General features: G+C 40.2%; 1 protein-coding gene across 3 annotated transcripts in view; it reads left to right on the forward strand.

The window, feature by feature from the left end:
- The first annotated feature begins 637 nt into the window (after window positions 1-637).
- ZNHIT6 (zinc finger HIT-type containing 6) overlaps window positions 638-20,804 on the forward strand; it is a 51,691-nt gene continuing 31,524 nt past the window's right edge. The window contains exons 1-8 of one of the 3 annotated variants that reach the window (XM_054979241.1): window positions 638-717; window positions 3,844-3,909; window positions 3,996-4,102; window positions 4,589-4,674; window positions 12,071-12,174; window positions 18,297-18,350; window positions 20,529-20,597; window positions 20,681-20,761. In XM_054979241.1, coding sequence (XP_054835216.1) covers window positions 656-717; window positions 3,844-3,909; window positions 3,996-4,102; window positions 4,589-4,674; window positions 12,071-12,174; window positions 18,297-18,350; window positions 20,529-20,597; window positions 20,681-20,761 — 629 coding nt within the window. In that variant the 5' untranslated portion in view covers window positions 638-655. The remainder of the gene's footprint in view (window positions 718-3,843; window positions 3,910-3,995; window positions 4,103-4,588; window positions 4,675-12,070; window positions 12,175-18,296; window positions 18,351-20,528; window positions 20,598-20,680; window positions 20,762-20,804) is intronic. The other 2 variants (XM_054979242.1, XM_054979243.1) reach the window with 2 other exon arrangements.

Here is a 20,804-nt window from a genome sequence, read left to right on the forward strand (position 1 = left end):
TTTCCAATGGGCCTTCAAGCTTCTCCCATTATATTCAATGGGCAATCCTGTCATTCCTTTTAGTACATCTCCCAACAAGATTTTCAGGGCGCAAGCTTTCGAGAGTCAAAGTCCCCTTCAAAAGTTCACATCCTGAAAATCTCCCCCATTTCTAAAATGCTGCAGGACTCAAATCCTGTTATTCTAGTGCATAGCAACTCGGCCACCCACCTTAAACCTTTCTTCTTTAGACTGCAATCCTATGCCAGATTGCAGGACTAAAAATGTGAACACAGTGTAGGATCTACTGTTGTATAAACAGGGCACAGGGCAGCCTTTAATTCACTCTTCAAGAGCCCGTAAACAGACCGCGGCTTTTAACAAGGGATCTCAACTTGCAGAAATAACCAATCGACACCCCTCACTCCCCCGCAAGCTCGGCGAATCTCCTTGGCCCCTCCGCTAGCTTGAGAGAAAAGCGTTTCTTCGACCCCGAAGGTAAAAAGTAGCCCTTGTGTAAACGGAGGGCTTTTCCGAACTCCCACCGCCAGGGGGGGTTTCTAATTTTACAAGCGCCTAAGGAGCCACAATCCTCGAGCGCCACTCTAGCCTTGAGAGAAAAGACTGTGCATGCGGGCTCAAGGCATAGAGAGGAAGCCGGCAGGGTGTTGCAGTTATGGCAGATGAGAACGGCCGAGAGGCTGTTGAAGCTGTGAAGCGAAAGATGTCGCTGAAAAGGTAGGAGCTTTGCTCCCTGAGCGGCTCTTTCTGCGTTCTTGTCCTTCTTTCCTCTGGGGCGGCTGCCCTCGTATTTTTTTTTGAGGGGACAAAAGCTTATGGAGGAGAAGGACTCGGGAATGAGGGGGGGGGGGTGTCCTCTGCGCCGTGGGTCACAAGTCCACATGGTAAGATGTCCACGTGCTGTCAATTAGAGGAAACGGTGGGGTGGGGGGAGAGAGAAAAGGGACAGCTTGCTAAGAACTCTGGCATGCAAAAGGCTACCCTGTGCTTTGCATCCCTTCCCTTTCCTAGATATATAATCTGCCATTACAAATATTGGGTGTGCTTATTTATTTGATTTGATTTATACCCCGCCCTCCCCACAGATGGGCTCAAGGTGGCTAACAACATTTTAAAAATACATAAAAAGTCACAAAAACATAAAATGAATAATAATTTTTAAAAAGTCATTAAAATAGTCCAGGAGCAGGCTATTTAAACTAATATTGGGAGTCCGCATAAGGGCATAGCAGATGGCCGAGGGCAGCCCCAGAAAAAGTGATTTTGTTCCAATGCATTGTTAGGTTTTTAAGTGGATGCAAGACCCCCTGTTTATGTTAGCAAAGATATAGCTATGGCAGCAAAGACAGCTATCATTTTGAGAGCAGAGAACTTATGAACCTTAGTACTACTTCTCACTATTAGCTTCATTTTAAAACATGAGAAATGGGTCTGAGGAGTATTTGAAAGGTGATTGGTTCATTAATGGATTTAGTTAGAAATTTAGTATCAGTGTTTGTTTTATACCCTACTTTTCTCCTCAGTGGTGACCCAAAGCAACTTACAACATTGAGCTGCCCTCTTTTGGTTTATCTTTACAACAGCCCTGTGAGGTAGGTTAGGGTAAGAGAGTGTGACTGGCCCAGAGTCTTCCAGCGAGTTTCCATAGCCGAAAGGGAATGCTAACCTGGCTCTTCCAGCTCCCAGGCCATCATACTACACTAGCTGTTGCAGCAAAAACGAGGAGTTTGCAGCGCATAAAAGCTAATGTTCCTATGTCATAAAAGTTTGTGGGCCAGAGGCATGTGACAGAGTGGATTTCTGGCCTGGCCATGTTGTGCCACTGCACATTTGTTGGTTTTATAGGTGTGATACTTTCTTTCTTGCATACATTTATTTTAACTTGATTTATGTTTTGCTCCATCCCAAAGCAGTTCTTGTTTTAATATTTGTATAGGGACTTCCTTAACACTGCATGCTGTCGTACCTGGCAACAATCTCCCAGCAAGCCTTCCTCTTAAGGACTGGGGCTGGTCTGCCTCTTGCTTCTTCAGACACAGGATATTTGATTACTAAAGGATGAAATCAGGGCTAGATTAAGACAGTTTTAGGACAGGCCCTAAACCATGCCAGGATTAAGAGGCCTTGTAATGTTACCAAAAATGGCCATTTAGTAATTTCCTCACATTTTGAGGGCCCTCAGAATCTGAGGCCCTAACATTTAATTTGTGCATAAATCTAGTTCTGAATATAATAGCCCAAATAATTAAATACTGCTTGCTCTCATATGAGTCTGAGTTTTAAGATCTTTATCACAGGCCTTATTCCATGTGCTCCCACTTTGTAAAGCGAAGTGGGTGGCAATGAACAGTACCTTTTCGTTGTGCCTCATTTGTGGAGTGCCCTTCTCCTAACGTTTTACCTGGTGCCAAATTTGTATAAAAGTCTTGATATTAATGATAAATTATTGTTTCCCCTTTAATGTACATATTTAGGTAGGGAATTATCATTCTAGTTTATATTAGTATTCCATAGATTCTGTGAATTAGAAGTCAGTCATTCTATTTAGTCAGTGTATCATCTTCTGATTATTTTATTTCTTTGCCCTCATTTTGGCACTGAAACTCTAGAATATAGCTTGCCCTCAGTTTGGCATTGGCACTCTAGAATATAGGCACACTGGAATATATCTTAAAATGTAGACAGTGGTGACTAATTTTTGTTGCATAGCTTCATGTGATTGATTTACATAGCATATAGCTGTTGAAGGCAGAGAAATCCTGACAGGGAAAAAGTTGCAGTTTCAAACCAAAGACTTTTTGATTTGATTTTTGTCTGCATGGAAATGGAATCTCTTGACTGTGTCAAGCCGCATCCTGGGTCATTTTGACCTTTGCCTCAAACTGCAATTATAAAAATGAAAGTACTGTAACATTTGGTGGTTTGGGAAGGAGAGAATGTTTAGCAATTAAGCCTGAAATTGAGATGACTATATGTAAACAAGGTCATCATGCTCTGTAGGAGATGACAAGAGACACATGCATATTTCCTTTCCCGAATCATTCATTTACGAGCACAACACACATGCTCTGTTAAGGCACATTTTACTAAAATAGTAACTCTCCCATAAAATTTCTCATTTCTTGCTATTATTGCATAACAGGATCATTAGTCACAGCGCTGGAAGATACTCATTCATGAGATAAAGTGCAATGCAAGGGACCTCAGGAAAGGTCCACCCTTGGCTGTATTCCTGTCCACTATTTCATACTGCTGTAAATAAAATGTACTCTTCGGTTTAATCTCCTCTTTAAGAAGCCACTGCACATTTGGTGGTAGGGATACTTGAGAAATCCCCATCTAAGCATTGGTAGAAACTTGGGAATTAGATAGAGAAATGATAGTGCCCTTTTTTGTTTATGGAGGAAGGCTGTGAGACTTCAGATTTTATGTATCAGAATGTACAGGTGCCATTTCCTAATTATAAGGTAGAAGTTCTCAGGAGACATTCAGAGCCACTAATGGGAATTAAGTTCTTTAATAATAAAAGCACACCAGAAACTTAGGTTCAGCAGATATCTCCACTAACTGAAGCAAGGGGCAATTTTTGAAGATTTTCCTTCCCCCCTCCACGGCAGTTATTATCTCTCATACTGTTTTTGGAGGTCTCCTTTCCCCCAAGCGAAGTATTTCAGTAGGCTGCTGTGGGAAGAGGATCCAAGTCTGCTGGCAGAAATCTTTCTCAAGATCTATCCCAATTTTAACTAAGAAGTACATCCTCTGCTTTTAACCAATATTTTCACAAAATATTATCGTCTTAATGCACCCCATGCCATTGAAGTGTAATTTTTTTCTATATTCAAGGTGTGAAATATGTAATGAAGGAGAAGCAAAGTATCGGTGTCCTCGTTGTATGAAATATTCATGCAGGTACATAAAACTGAGGGGCATATGTTCTTTTTTTTTATTATGTGCTGAAAGTTGGGTGACAGTATGTTTTCTTTCTTTGCTTTCAGCTTGGTTTGTGTGAAGCAGCATAAAACTACATACAACTGTAATGGAGTCAGAGAAAAAACAGCTTTTGTTTCTGTAAACCAATTCAGTGACTTAAATCTTCTAAGTGGTAAAAGTATTTCTGAATATTTTTCTCTGTTCTGAAGACCCAGGGTGCTATCAGATAGGTGGGGGTGTGGGGGCAGTGAATCACATTTATGCAATGTCCTATCATTTTAGCGATTGTTTTAAACCTAACTATTAGTGGACAGAATATTAACACTGCTATGAGAAGAATAGCCACCACGAGAAATACATGCTGTTAGTTACCTCAAGAAATGCTTAGGTTTTGCTGTCTGGGGAGGAGAGACAGCAGGGCATTTATCTTCATCCATCCTGAAGATTTCTAGTCACTTTACGGATGTTTGTCTCTATGTTACGTATGCATTTCATGCACAGGAATAAGTTGCTAGGACAAAGTTACAAGTTCTAATGTAACAGTTAATAAGCATCTTGTGCCTCCTTGCCCATGACTGTTCCCTTTACATGTAATACTGAATATATTGTTTGTACACCAATCCTTTTTCTGATTCTGTTTCTTTCTTGTTAATTTCAGATTATCGGTTTCTGGAAGATGTGGGAAGAATGGCTGACCGTGCTTCTCGGGATGGTGCTTTACATAGACCAACAAGAAATAAATTTGTAAGTTCCTATAGCCATCTCAATCATACTATAAAACAGAAATTTTAAATGTGTGGTGGTTGCTTTTGTTAAAATGACTTAGAAACAAAGAACATGGGGAGTTTTAAGTTCAGTCACAATAAGCATCTTTTAACTTTCAGACTGAGAAATATACTGAAATGGACTTAAAAAAAAAAGATTGTGTGATGGCTGTAATATTAGCACATACAACATAGTTAGCCCCTAATTTATCTGCTGGTGTTCAACATAGCCAGTGTATCCTGCCTGCATTTTCCTTTTTCATTTGATTGTTAAGCATCTGTGTTATTGTAGATTATATTATGCTGTTGATGGGACTGTGTCTAGGAATCTAAAGAAGGTTGGGTCATACTATATCTTTAGTGCTGCTTAGCATAACCTTTTGCTCTCCCACTAAGCTGCCATTCATGGTGGTTATTGATTATTATTTATTTACTCATTGCATAGGCTGCATTTGATTTGGATCAGTGGTGGAAGGTAACTTATAGTAAATGCAGCATGAAATTTTTAAAAAACCCTAAAAATTAAGCAGAACCATCTGCAATATCTACTTTGGTCTCATTTTTTAAAAACACAGCAAATACCATTTTTGAAAAACCAACACAGTCTACATGAGAAATCTAATGTTCTGTGCATACATGTAAAGAAGAATTGGCCATTGTAGAAGTGTTGTGAACCTGAAGCTTTTTAAGCATAGAAGGATTTCTGACTGTTTCACCTTAAATTGTTTTATTATTTTTAATACTGAGATTATCACCTCTTTGACCTTGGTAAAAAGAGGTCTTATTCATGCCTCCACAGCCTTTATTTAAAGCATTAGAAGCTCATAACAAAGGTATACCTAACACCAGTTTCCCAGCAATTCTGGTACAGTTGTAAAAGAAGTATATGAGTAATATTTTAAAATAAGTAATTTTTTAAAAACCTTCCAGGTATTAAACTTTTTAATGATAGAGCATCATCTAGCCAGTTCATCTTCAGCCAGCTACTACAGACTCATTCTTGTACCCCAGCTACCCAGCAAGATGCTCCCCAAAGGGTAAGGAAGTTCATGAATTTCCTGCTAGGTTGATCGCACTTACAAACTGAGGAGTTACAAGGGAGCAGCTAGCTAGAATGGAGGCTCTGGCAGATATTACAGGAAACAATTTTTTCCTACTCCATACCAGCTTGGTAAATACCTGGTACCCAGGAGGGACTTTCGACCTGTCTCCCAGCCTGTTGGGAGCTCCATTGCCCAGGTTTGCAAAATTGAATGCAAAGGACTCTCTTGGTTTGCAGAGACACTGGTATAGAAGATCTTATGTTTGCATAGGCCGTAATAACTGGAAGCAGGTGGCATATTATTTGGCTCATTTGTGTGGGAGAAGACTGCTTCCTTGCTGTTCATGTGTACAGAAAGAGCCTGTATTTCTGCTTTTGCACAAGAAGATATTTTTGTTTCAATTCTTCAGTAACCGGGGCACCAAGTAGTGTTCTTCTGTGAAATGCCTTTTTAGGCAGCTGATAGTTCTAAAATAGTCTGATGACGTTATTTCTTTATCTGCTCCATGCTTATATGCTGCAGTCTTTAATAGTTGTAGGCTTTTGAGACAACATACTAAGTGGGTAATGTCGTCTTAGTGCCATTATCAAGATAATAGCAGTACTTTCAGAACAGCAGTCATAAGGCTTCATAGCACTGTTTAAAAATACTTATTCTTCAAACAGGATTATGAAGAATGGTGGCAAAGAAAGTATAGCATTAGTGTGCATTAAAAGGAATGAAATTAAGAGGTGTGCATTCCTTAGGGGTGACAATCTACTTTAATCATTTTGTCCTGTTTGTCTCATACACATCTTAAATTTTCTGTATTGGATTGGGAAGCTACATTTTCATGATTATAAAGAAGTGCAAGAACAATGTGAATGAAGTCTTACTTGATTCATTTAGAAGGAATTTACCACGTTTCCATCCTGTCAAAAGTTACTTTAAATAACTATGTGATAGTCTAGCCATTAACTGTGGCCTGTGGATTGCTGGAGGCTCAGTACACAAACCTCATTGTGCTCCCATTCACATTGTAAGCTTTAAAGGAGTTGCATCACTGCTAATTTTTGCAAGCAGTTAACAGCGGTATTGCAGTTGTTACAAAGCAAATATATTGCTAGTAAGATTTTGGCGATTGCTACATTGTAACTGTGCTCCCTGTAATTGACCTGACCAACAGAGCCATTGACTTGTGAATACGTGTATGTAATGTAATACTGAAGGGAGTTTTGTAGGCAACATTGAGACAAGCAAATTTCTGCCCAAAAAGTTTTTGTCCCATCTGCCCATACGGTAAGAAGCTAACACTTTCTCGCCACTTGTTCACTGTCAACCAATATTATTAGGAAGACGCTGTTCTGTCCTCCTTTTCCTTTGACAGCAGAGCTGTCAGAAACAGGCAGCGTATCTGCAGATTGCTACAGTTTTGCCTGAAATAGCAATGCATGAGGTAAGGCTAATAATAGTGGCCCCAGGGCCACATATGGCTTTTAGACATGCCACATGTGTCCATTCTGAATACTGTTCCCCAATATGGCACCTGCCCCATGTTTCAGAAAAGTGGGCAAGGCCCTTGCACAGTGGGACTTGTGCCTGACAGGTGGCTTCCATCTTGAAACAGCTGCAGCCAGAGGAATGAGTAACCTGTAAGCCTCCTTGAGGAGCAGGCTTCATGCCAAGGATGGAATAAATTTGGCTCTTTCAGTTGGATCTCTTGAATTTCTGGCTTATGCAGCTGTTACAGAGTAAGAATCCTATAAGCAAGTTAACACTCTCAGTTTTACCTTATACTGAGAAACTTATATGGCAACTCATGAAAAGCACTTAGCTTGCCAAAAATGCTAAAAATATTAGCTATAGCAGATGAAGTGTGGGATATAGAAGGTTTTTCCCCAATAAAGATGGATTATTTTAAGTTTGAAGTTAAGGGATTTGTATAATAAGGTTGTGGGTATAAATTAGAATCTCCTGACATGGCCCAGATTTCAAGTGAACCATTTAAATTGTCTTTTTAAAGTATTTCATATAAAGTCAATCAATCAAATATCTGCTTATGAAACCATTGGGATTTCATGTATAAAACAATTATTTTAGGATTTTCTATAAATATTAATTATTTACAAGTGGAGACCCTCACGGACTTATGGGGACCATCTCATTTTCCCATCCCCCACCATGTTCTTTCCCTTCTCTTCCCTCTCATATCGTTTGCCCCTTTTCCTGCTTCCTTCTTTCCGCCCATCTTTATCTGCCCCCCTATCTTCCTTTTTCCCCTCCCCAACAGTCTCTCTCCTGTGGCCCAGTTGTATGGTGCCAGCTAAGCTGGGCCCAGTTGCATAGGGGGGAACCTGAAAGGACTTGCTGGGGGTACTTCACTTTTCCCGGTATCCTCTTCCCCAGACTGTTTCCTCTTTCCCTTCTCCTGGCAGCCTTCATATACTCACTTTTCCCTATGTCCTTCTCTCCTTCAAACCCACTAAACAACTTAACCTTTTATCTGCCCTCCATCTTCATCTATAGTTTTAATTTTCTTCATTTATATACTGCCTTTCTCCAGAATGGTATCCCAAGGCATCTTACATCGTTTTCCTTGCCTCCAGATTATCCTTACAACAACTCTTGAGAGGCAGGTTAGGCTGAGAGTGTGGGACAGATCAAAGTCTCCCACTAAACTTTCATAGCAGAGTGGTATTCAAACCTGGATCTCCTAGATCCTACTCTGAAACTCTAACCACTACATTACACTACACTGACTTTTGGAGCGGGGGTGGGGGAAGGCGGGTTGCTGTTAAACAATCACAAGCAGCCGAGCCTGGATGAGTCATGGAAGGCATGTGGTATCAAGGCACCCAGTAGTTGCTTCTGGGCCTGGCCCCAATGAGTCCTCCCTCACAGCCAAAACAGCCCTGGAAAGGGCCCTGCCCCTCCCTCTGCCTTTTACTGCCAACAGCCAAGCATAGAATACTGGCTGACCTGTTGTGGTTGTCTAGCAACAGCCACTGAGGGGGTTTAGTTAAAGCAACAGATGCGTCTTTTATCATTTTAGTTTTTTTAAAACTCCAGTGGTTTTTTTTTTAAGATATCAGATTTTTCTGCAAACCAGTGGCATGTTTCAGGTATCTGTCTTGTCTGTTCATGGATCCAGTCTCCAGATTTAAATATCCTCAGATCAGGGCCTCTTGACTATTAGTATATAAGATATAGCATTATCAATATACATTTTAGTAGTACCTAAATCTAACTAAACTAAATTATGAAACTAAATTGCAGTTTTAAGTAAAGTTACTCTCTTTATTATGTTTTTCATAGATGTAAGTGGAGCTGTTTATTATTATTGTAACAATTACAACCAGTGCTATACCTGTATTTATATGGAATACTTTTATCTTAGGTTTAATAAAATTATGAGAAACTATGAAGAAGTTAGGATTAGAAAAGATGGTACTTAATGTATGAAACTCTGAATACTGAAACACAAGTCCTACATTTTGGGACTGGCTCCCAGAGCCAAATAAAATCTGTCAAGGCCTGGCTTAAATCATTCTCCTCTCCATTTTATTTTCACAACAACTCTGTGAAGTAGGTTAGGCTGAAAATAGCCCAAGGTCACCCATCAAGTTTCCATTGTAGAGCAGGGACTTGAACCTGGGTTTCCAGGATCCTAGTCTGACATTCTTTTAACTGGAATTTACTTACATGTAAATATGTTTGAGGCCCTTAATGTGACATGCAGAGATAATAATAACATTCGATTTATAGATGTTCCTGTAATATGCAATACAGGGCTTCTCTCTGCCTTGGACGTGTTTTGTTCTTTCTTCGCCTGCCTATTTTTTCTAGAACTGTCTCTGGTAGAACTTGCTACTCTCTGTTATTTATCTGCTTTGTATCAAGTGGTCTTGACTTTTGAGTTACAACACTATAGAGAAATAACATAATCTCTGTCATATGCATCGTACTACTGTTGGCTCCTGGAAGCTAAGCTGTCCGTGTTATTCTAGGTGAGGTTGCTAGATCCCTGTGTGCAGTCGCTTGGATACACCTTTTTATTATTATTTTATTTTATTTTATATATAATCCACTTTCCCTCCAAGCAGTCATCAGAGCAAATGACAATGTAATAAATACGTATAATAAAATATACAATAAAAACACTAATATTGTCATATAAATATTATAAATCATTTTAGGGCGGCACACAATGCATCCCACATCTCAGTTCTCAGATATCTTCAGGTTCCACAAGCAGGATGGCCAAAAGCTAATTATTACATACCTCCTCCACTAGCAGGAGGCGAGTTGGGATGATCCGCCAGCCTCAGCCACCATAAGCCTGGCAAAACATCTCCGTTTTACAGGCCTGATGAAATGATAACAAGTCCTGCTGAGACTGAGCCTCCATGGACAGAGAGTTCCACCAGATAGGTGCCATGGCTGAAAAAGCCCTGGGCCTGGTTGAGGCAAGGCAAATCTCCTTGGGGAAAGGGACTACCAGTAGTTGTTCACCTGCTGACCAGAGCAATCTCTGGGGAAAATCAGGTAAAATCTCTGGGGAAAATCAGGTAAGAGACAGTCCCACAGGTCCACTCCGCTAAGGACTTTAAAGTTTAGAACCAGAACCTTGAACCTGATCCAGAATGCCACTGGAAGCCAGTGCAGCTGGCACAAGACAGGTGTAATATGTCACCAGAACGGAATCCTGGTCAAAACATGTGCAGCCGCATTCTGGACCAATTGTAATTTCAGTAATCCAGCCTGGAGGTAACTGGTGCATGGGTCACTACTGCTAGGTCACAGACCAACAGGTAGGGGAAAAGTTGTTCGGCCTGTCAAAGATAGAAAAATGCAGATCTGGCAACTGCCATAACCTGGGCCTCCATAGACTAGGAGGCATCCAGGATCATGCCCAAACTCCTTACCATCAACGCTGGCTCAAGTGGTGCCCCGCCAAGGGCTGGGAGCTGGATCCCCAAACCCAACAGTCTGTGGCCCAGGTGTAGGACCTCCATCTTCACAGGGTTCAATTTCAATCAACCTAGGGTTGCCAGATGGTCTCTGGAAAAAAAATCAGACAAAGGGGCCCCCAGTACTCTCCGGGCAAAGATTTTCATGCACATGCAAAGAATGCTTGTGCTCCCAGCCTGCCACCATGACATCACTTCCAGAAGTGACATCATTGCTGGCATGCAGGAGGCCAAGCGGGCCAGCCACTTCCCTGGCATGCAGGAGACTTGGTGGGTGAGCGGGCCAGCTGCAAACCGGTGATGATAGGTGACATGCAGTGTGATGCAACTTCTAAGAATAAGTATCATGGCCTCAATTTTCCTCGGTTATGAATGACGTTACACCTGTAAATCTGGGAACCAGAGACTCAAAAAAAATTCGTAATGTGTAGTGTTATGTAGTTTCAAAGACCAACAATGTAGCTTATATCCAAAGGGCAACTTTTGTAAATATTGTATGCACTTATCAGCTTCTGAATTTTTGACTTCAAAATTACTTGTACAAGGTCACTCATGACTGATGAAGATTCATACATTGACACATCCTGTTTTGTTGTTTGTGTTGTTTGTAACTTGTCCATTCCTTATAACATATGCCTATTGCAGTAATGATTTTTTTGTAATTTTGTAATTATATTTTTTCACATTTATGTAATTTTGTACTATATGTACCTTTAATACATACTCTTCATATATTTTGATACTAAGATCTCTGGTACTCAGTACCTCTTTTTTCTGTCATTTAGAAGTTTCCTAACCCTTTTGTTACACAGGTCAATGCATGACTTTACTGATCCTTTTGATCTGTGCCCTCTAAAGGTGTGATGTGATGCTCTTCTGAGCATACTCTGATAAACACTGTTTTCTCAATGGCTTTTTTTCCTGGTCATTAAACCAACAGCATGGTATTGTTCTTTGTGTTGAGAGCTAGTTTGGCAGAAGATCAACCTTTCAAAAACAATACACCTCTTCATTTTGGCCTGCTTCTTCAAGGCTGAAGAAAAAAAGATTAACAGTGCAATCCTAAGCAGAGTTACTCCAGTCTAAGTCCATTGAAGTCAATGAGCTTAGACCGGAGTAACTCTGCTTAGGATTGCATTGCAAGTGTCACAGGAAATGTGAAGAAATCTGTGAGCAAGATGCAGTCAAGCCTGGCATGTTAAACATATCTGTAAATTCCATGTAGGAACTGCACAGCATGCAAGAATAAGGCTACATTCCGTTACACTTGGTACTACATGGTCTCTCTCTGTTCCTTTCCTCACGTTCTTGTCTCATGGCTCAGCCTTTCAAGCGGTTAGGGAAGAAATGCCATATTTTGAAACTTTGTTACTATTCCTATCAGGTAAACTTTTTGAGAAACCGAGCCCAGAGATATAAAATCCGCCTGAAAACATTACCAGTTGGATTCACGAAGAGACAAGAGAATTCTACATACTTCAGCAATAAGTGAGTGTCTGCTTAGTATTGATAGGGGGGTAATCTGAGCAATGCTCTTCATTCTAAATGAAGTTGCCCTATTTTGTGATCCATCAGGAGCTCAGGTCCCCTTGTCTTTATGCTATCTGCTTAGGATTGCTAAAGACAGGAGGGTTGCCAGCACCAGACAGGCTCCTGCACGTGAGTAGTGGACTGCATTCTGGTTGGTGGTCCCACATGGTACAGGTCTGTTCTAAATGCGTCATGATAAATAATATTAAGGACCACAAGACTGTATGGATACCTTTAGCACTGTGCTGGTTTCTTGCTTCAAAAAGCTTTTTTGTTTACATCTGTGAATAATTCTTTTTCTTTTTCCTTGCTCCTCTAGTAGTTTACAATAAAACACTTTAACTGTTTTTAACAAGTTATATCTCCACTCCCCTCTCCAATTTCCACTTTTAGTCCCCATTGCTGCAAGCTGGCTGTTGGACTTCTGAAGCAAGCAGCAGGCTGGTCTGTGGCATCTCTGTTGCCGGCAATAGCTGTTGTTAAAGCTTACACACGAATGCTTTTTAGGCTGAATATAAACCTATTTTGTGAAAATTTAAGTTCTGGCAATATATAGATAATAATCTAGTTGAGTTATGCTTTGTCTCCACCCAAATAACTCAATAGTCCCGAGTTATATTTTGTAGCTTGAGATGACATTGTTCCCCTTTATAAGGTTGGGTTTTATATTTCGATTCATAATAGAGCAAGAATCAGGCCCAGGAGCACCTTAAAGACCAATTAAACTTCCAGGGTATGAGCTTTCAGGATTCAAAGCTTCCTGCAGACCAACATGGCTACCCAGCAGGAACTATCTTAATTTATAATGTTTTTCTAACTCCTGCAAGCCCACTTTGGGAGTCTGCTTGGTGTGGGGGAGGGCAAAAATCAAAGTAAATACATAGTACCTCCTACCCTTTCTTCAATCCTCAGTTAAAAAAAAACAATCTGTATACATTATTAACAGTGGAGCATTGCCTTTATGCCTGGGGATTCTTCATTTTTAAGTGAATGATCCACACATTAATTTTTCAAGTAGAAGAATAAACACGCTTTCAGTAACTTAAGTCAAAAGGAATTTAAATGAAAAAGAATTAAATACTTGGCTTTGTTCTATCAAGCCTCCTTTTGTGATCTTGTAGTATATCATCTTGTCTCTCTGACTGGAGAATTGCTGCATAGAATTGCATTGTTAAGCTTTTTCTTACCAGTGATTTTCAATCACATATGATTAACTCCTTAACTATTAGCTGTATAAGTTTTGCCCAGTGCTATTGTAGGTGCTTTGTCACCAGCAAATATTAATGGTATATTCTTGAGTGGTTTGGTAGAAGTCAGTCTTGTACACCAAATGTATTGAGAGCCAGTTTGGTATAGTGGTTAAGAGCAACGGAACTCTAATCTGGAGAACTGGGTTTGATTCCCCCACTCCTCCACTTGTAGCCAGCTGGGTGACCTTGGGTCAGTCACAGCTTTCTGGAGCTCTCTCAGCCCCACCCACCTCACAGGGTGATTTTTGTGGGGACAATAATAACATACATTGTAAACTGCTCGTGAGTGGATGTTAAGTTGTTCTGAAGGGCGGTATATAAATCAAATGTTATTTTTATTATAGTCTGCAATCAAGAAGAACTGTGACATTTCAGCTACAAACCAGTAGATGTCTCTCTTGCAACAGATTAGCAAATCAGTTCCCCTGTATTATTATACTTGCAAACATAATTATCAAACTAGCAGCTATGATTGGTTCTGTTCTAACTACCAAGAAGCAATCTGTTCTGAAATATAAAATAGTATAAGAACGTCAGAAATGGCATTTTTCTAATAGAACTGATGAAAGTGTAAGGGGATGGGTGGTGTTATGTCCTAGCTAAACTACAGAGGTCAGTCCCTTGATCATAGCAATAAGGCTTGAGTAGTTGTTAAGACCCTTAGCTAATTAACTACAGTTTGATTGGATAAATACTAATGGCAACTTGCCAACTGGCAATTTACCACAATTTGTTTATAACCACTTGGTAAAAACTAACTGGATACACATGCAGTAGACCGCTGCCTGGTAAATGGGTCAGCCTGAGACAATTTGAAGCTTAGTTTTCCATAGGAGGTGAACTGTAAGGTGCCTGGATTCTTGGGCTGGTAAAATTTTAATTTTTCCCCCAGCTCCATGCAGAGTTGGTGCTCTGATGTTGGCTCCTCCAAACAATGATGTTGGCTCCTCCAAACGATGTTGGCACCCTAAGACTGGGAAATGTTTCAAGATGTTGGGTTATATCAGTTCCTAGCTGTATGTCATATAGCCTTGGGATTAATACTTTTTGTACAAAATCAAGCAGTCTTCACTGTGTACTTTTTAAACCATTACCATTTGCACCTTATCCTCCAAAAACATTTTGTTAGACTCAAGCAGCGCCAACCAGTATGATGATGATCTCCCATCATTTGTTTGTCTCCTCCGGTCAGCAGGGTGCAGAGGAAGTGCAGACTTCTCCTGTGATCCAGAGTGTGAAAATCTGTATCTCCACATGCTTCAAGCTAAATAATACAAGTGTGAAGCAACCAAGGAAACAAGCATATGCATAAGAAAATGCAATAGAAAAATACATTATTCAGTGACTGTGAAGCTACAGCGAGTGTTTCAGCACTCTCTGGACCTGATGCACATTGAGTTTATTATGATTTAGGTGAACAATGGGAATAAATTTTAGACAGACCTTTAGAATTGTTTATTCAGATCTGCTAAAATATTTGTCTGCTATCTGGTACGCACAGCACCCTGCTCACAACAATTAATTGAAAGGATAGCTGAAGTATTGGTCTTAAAACTGTGTATGGTAACTAGTTGAAGACCCTTAATAATTTAAGAATTGTTCTATTTTGAGTGAGTCACTTAGAAAGCATCCTTTCTTTTCTTTAGAACTCTTAATTCTTTTATTGTGTGTTTGAGCAGTACAGAGCATATGGTGAGTTGGTTCTCCTGCTGTTCTGAGCCCCCCTAGAAGAAGGCCCTGTGTGTATAATAAAATGCACGTCAGTCAGCTTCTGGGTAAATTGTCTTGTTTCACAGCTTACAGTGATTAAGAAAGACTTGAACTTGCAGTAATGTTAACACAACTTTCTTGGTTATGTATCAAATTTCCGTTGGGTAGTTGCAGGCACTTAGCTAAGTTTCAGGAGAGCTGGGGCCCCCTCTGGTGCCTTATGTAGTTAGAACTTCAGCTGTACCATACTGGTGCTTCTGTTACTGGTTTGTCATAAAAGCCTCTGCATTCATTTACTTTAATGAGATTTTAGGGGGTTCACAGGAGACGATAATCACTTAATTAGGCTGGATCAGGGTTGTTTACAGAGGCTTAGAAAAAATATGCAACACTGTAGGGACCTAGTTTACTGGAAAGTGAATTTAGCAAGGCTGTAAATCAGTTCATTGTGGTTCAAAGATGAACGCTGCTGCATCATTGCCTAATTCCTCCTCTAGCTCCTCTTTCCATTTTATGAGGGCAGACTACAGGGATTTGTAAATATGCTCTTGAACCAGTCAAAAATACTGAGTCTGTCTCTTTCAGAATGTTTGGGTTTTATCAGAATTAAGGCATTCAAGTGGGGAATCTCCAAGGACTTTCAGTGGTCACTTCCTTTTTTCCTCTCCATTGCACAGTTTCCTCTTTCTCTCCTCCTCACAGCCCCTATGTTAGCTCCCCCTTTTTTGTTAGGCTGAAAGTCGCTCAGCAGACTTCCATGACAGGTGGGAATTTGAACCAGAGTTTCCCAGATCCTACTGTGACATTGTTAACTACTACCCCAGAGACTTTGATGGGGTGGCAGATGTTGAACAGAAGCGAGCAACAAGGCCTGGATGTCATGCGAGTTGGGTGGTACCAAGTAGCCCATTGGTTGTCAGCAGGCCAGGCCACGATGAGTCCTCTCTCAAAGGACAAAACAGGTCTAGAAAGGCCCCTTCCCTGCCCCCTGCCTTTTACTACTGCAAAGCAAGGCAAAAAGAGGGCTCCTCCGAGTCTGGTAAGCTACCCAATGAACAAGAAAATCATCTTAATGCAACAAATGGTATCAAACTTTTAGTCCATTTCTGTCTTTTGTAAACTACTTCTGGATTACTGTTAACTTGAAAATAAATAATTTTTAAAAGCTTTTAAAATAGTTTTTTAAAAGGAATCTTTTTGTAAAAGAAGCAAAACAGTTTTTAAAAAGAAATAGTTTTTTAAAAACATTTTTGCCTATTCCAAGATTATCATATGAGTTCTTGTGAGCTGCTTCAGATTACATTTCCTGGGTTAATACAGATAATTTAATTCCCATTTATAGTAACCATAATCAAGCATCCTGAAGGGGAAGGGTAGAATAGGACATAGGATATAAAAGTAACTGAAGCAGGCCTAAGAGATTCACTCTCAGCTGCTGGCAGTTCTAGAAATGAACACATGTTGCCTGAACATAATCTTTGGGTTATAATTATGTCTATTTGAAAAATGCTGATCTCCATTTTCTTTCAAATCAGCTCTGGTGTGTCTATATTTGGTGAGGTGTTTTTAATGCTTTTGTGGAAAGTAGATGTGAAAGTGTTAGCATAATGAATACTGAATATCTGGGGGGACCGAGAAGAAACTACTGCAAGTAGCTGACATGACTAAATCTAAACACATAAACAAAGAAAGATTAACAGACTTTATGTCTTTGTAAATATATATATCAGCAGGATGATAAAAAGTACATAATATTAACTAGATAAGAAATTGCAATGATTCTCAAATGGGGGGTGGGGCATGGTCAGAGATGGTTTAAGCTGATCCCTAACCTCTTCTCCTGTACAGCTGGGTTCATTTTATCTGATAAGCTCTCATCTAGCACTTCTCAATCAGCACAGTATGCTATATAATGACTCACTCTCTAAACTTTACTTGAGAGTCTAAGGCTTAGGTCACAGAGGACAAGTGGTGACCAGTGAACATCTTGCACACAAAACTGGAACTGAGTGATAAAATGTAATGTTGCACTGGTAAAAAGCCCCCTCTTATCAGTGCTAGGACATACAGTCTTCTACATTTTGTGAACTGCACAGGACAGTGAATGTGTGTATTTGTACTCCTACTGTTTTGCTGAGCTAAGATCCAGAAGATCTAAGGAAGATCGTACTTCCTTTGGCAGCTAGTTGGGTGCTTAGCAATGTTTTAGGCACACTTCCAGAACAGTTATATGTTTTTATTGTGTATGTGGGACATTCAGAGATGGCTACATTTCTTCATTTAGAAGACAGGACGATAGAGGTCCAGCTACCATTTTCTTCCTGTAAACTCCATTGCTTTCTTTCAGCTTGAGGAAATAATGTGTCTGATGGTTCTGTGTGACTGGGCTCAGAAATCATATCTAATACTTCACTGCAGTGTGCTGTAGGTTTAGTTTAGTATGCTCATAGTAAAAAAAACCCCTGCTACCTCAGCATAAGGACCACCCCCTTTCTGCAGAACATATGAAAATACAATACCTGCACACATAGTACGTGAAGAGAAGAAACTCAGCCTGCAGGATCTCTTTGGAGTTCTTGTTTTACCTAACTCATTTCTGCCCATGGAGATGTATATCCAACGTTATTTTCCCAGGCACTGCCACAAGGCCCAGTGATTTGCTTTCTTCCCTAATGAGCTGCAGCTGTAAATCCACTGGAAACCCTCTCGAGGTTTCAAATGGGGAAACAGCATGGGCATTTGAGAGAAGGCAAGTTCCTCTGTGGTTTTGTATTCAATGTAATTTTCTGCCTCCTGCAAATAGGTATGTTAGTTGTTTTGCATGAGGGGAGGGTATGGAGCAAGTCTTGGGAGGGTCAGAGTGAGTCTGTGGTCAGAGCATCACCAGACGCCACTGTATTATATGCTGCTAGTTCAGTGTTTAAAACAGGCTCGTCTAGGCTCCTATTACTTGGCTTGTTTAGTTTATCTCTCATTTTCTTGTGTGTGTGTGGAGGGGGGAGGGTTCTACTTCTACCTAGTCAGTTTCTGTTTTAAAAGGTAACTTTCCTTCATGCTTTGAGCATTCTGTATACACATTGGACTGGAAGGTAGCTAATGTTGTCCCCATTGTTAAAAAAGGTTCCAGGGGAGATCCGGGAAATTACAGGCCAGTCAGCCTGACGTCAATACCGGGTAAGTTGGTGGAAACTATTATCAAAAATAAAATTAGTGGGCACATTGATGACCAAAAGCTGATGAGGAAAACTCAGCATGGGTTCTGTAAGGGAAGATCTTGTCTCACCAATCTGTTAGAGTTCTTTGAGGGAGTGAACAAACAAGTGGACAAGGGAGACCCGATAGATATTGTTTATCTTGACTTCCAGAAAGCTTTTGACAAAGTTCCTCATCAAAGGCTCCTAAGTAAGCTCAGTAGCTATGGGATAAAGGGCCAAGTCCTCTCGTGGATCGAAAACTGGCTAATTAATAGGAAACAGAGAGTGAGTATAAACGGGCACTTCTCACAGTGGAGGGTGGTGAGCAGTGGGGTGCCACAGGGGTCGGTATTGGGTCCAATGCTTTTTAACTTGTTTATTAATGATTTGGAATTGGGATTAAGCAGTGAAGTGGCTAAATTTGCAGATGACACGAAATTGTTCAGGGTGGTGAAAGCCAGAGAGGATTGTGAGGCACTCCAAAGGGATCTGTCGAGGCTAGAAGAGTGGGCATCCATGTGGCAAATGAGGTTCAATGTAGCCAAGTGCAAAGTAATGCACATTGGAACCAAAAATCCAAAATATAAATACAAGTTGATGGGGTCTGAACTGGCGGAGACTGACCAAGAGAGAGATCTTGGAGTCATGATAGATAACTCACTAAAAACGTCAGCACAGTGTGCGACTGCCATAAAAAAAGCTAATGCTATGCTAGGGGTTATTAGGAAAGGGATTGAAAACAAATCAGCCGGTATCATAATGCCTCTGTATAAATCGATGGTGAGGCCTCATTTGGAGTACTGTGTACAGTTCTGGTCGCCACACCTTAAAAAAGATATCATAGCACTGGAAAAAGTACAGAGAAGGGCAACTAAAATGATTAAAGGGTTGGAACACTTTCCCTATGAGGAAAGATTGAGGCGCTTGGGGCTCTTTAGCCTGGAGAAAAGACGACTGAGGGGAGACATGATAGAGGTTTACAAGATAATGCACGGGTTAGAGAAGGTAGAGAAAGATGTGTTTTTCTCCCTTTCTCACAATACAAGAACTCGTGGGCACTCTATGAAATTATTGAGCAGTCGGGTTAGAACAGATAGAAGAAAATACTACTTTACACAAAGGGTGATAAACACATGGAATTCGTTGCCACAGGAGGTGGTGGCAGCTACAAGCATTGCCAGCTTCAAGAGGGGACTGGACAAATATATGGAGCAGAGGTCCATCAGTGGCTATTAGCCACAGGAGATAGATGGTATTCTCTTTGTGGGGAGGTGGTGCTCTGTTGTCTTGGTGCTGGAAGGAAGGCAGTGGGAGGGCTTCTGGTGTCCTGGCCTCACTGACAGTCCTTTAGATGGCACTGGATTTCTAGCCACTGTGTGTGACAGAATGTTGGACTGGATGGGCCACTGGCCTGATCCAACATGGCTTTGCTTATGTTCTTATGTTCTTATTGCAAAATGTAACTGTGTTACTATGGTTTTAATTCTGACAGTAACTCGAGTGCATATTTTCATTGTACATATTAAAATATATGTAGTTGTACTGCATTTTCTACTGGTTGCATGTGCTTATTTCTGTGGCCAGCTGGGCTCAACAACATGTGTTTATCTCCCCAGTAGCCAAAGTGACTTTACTTATGGCAATACTGCACTTTTTCATTACTATCAGGCCCCCCTGTAAACTTAGTACATACATTTATATGTGGCTGTAAGTGAAAGAAATGGTATTAGATCTTAAATGCATATGAGAGGGAGATACAAAAAAGGAAAGATAATGCAGAAGTGGAAGGATAGAAGAATGAGAACCAAATCATATAAGTATGAGAGAGTTGGGAGTAATGTGAAGTTGACAGCTGAAAATATAACTATCAGAGAAACAGCAATAGATACAGTTTTAAGCTACACAACGTAAAGGAGGTTTTGTGTTTGGAATCATTCTAAAGCAATAAGTTCTGCTTCATTATTGGATTAAATTTTGGTTACGTAAACAAATCTGAGGTTGAAGGAATTTAAGAGGTATGATATCTGCAAGAATAATCATGTGAACAATCCCTATGTAATGTTACCAATACATTTTCTCTCACTTGGTCTGTTTATATTTTTACATTGACTTTTATTTTAATAAAATGATTTAAGAGCATGTATTGGTTTCGTTTCAGGGAAAAAAAGTTTTATTGGCACTTGAAGCTCGTATTTCCTCACAGTCATGCCAAATTTACAGAAAAAAGGTACTTGAATATTTTGTTTGCAGTATCTGTTCTTGGAAACATTGTGTTCTATGATTAACATAATTTTGTCTTCTTTGGCAAAGGGTGCCAGATGATAAACCATTGTGTGATGTACTTAAGCGCTATGTTGATCCTCAAGAATCTGATCCTATCATTTGTCAAAGGTATGTACTAATATGTTCTTTTGTTAAGTCAGCAATTAAAACA

The sequence above is a fragment of the Eublepharis macularius genome, chromosome 5 (genome assembly GCF_028583425.1).
Source record: "Eublepharis macularius isolate TG4126 chromosome 5, MPM_Emac_v1.0, whole genome shotgun sequence".
Taxonomy (NCBI): domain Eukaryota; kingdom Metazoa; phylum Chordata; class Lepidosauria; order Squamata; family Eublepharidae; genus Eublepharis; species Eublepharis macularius.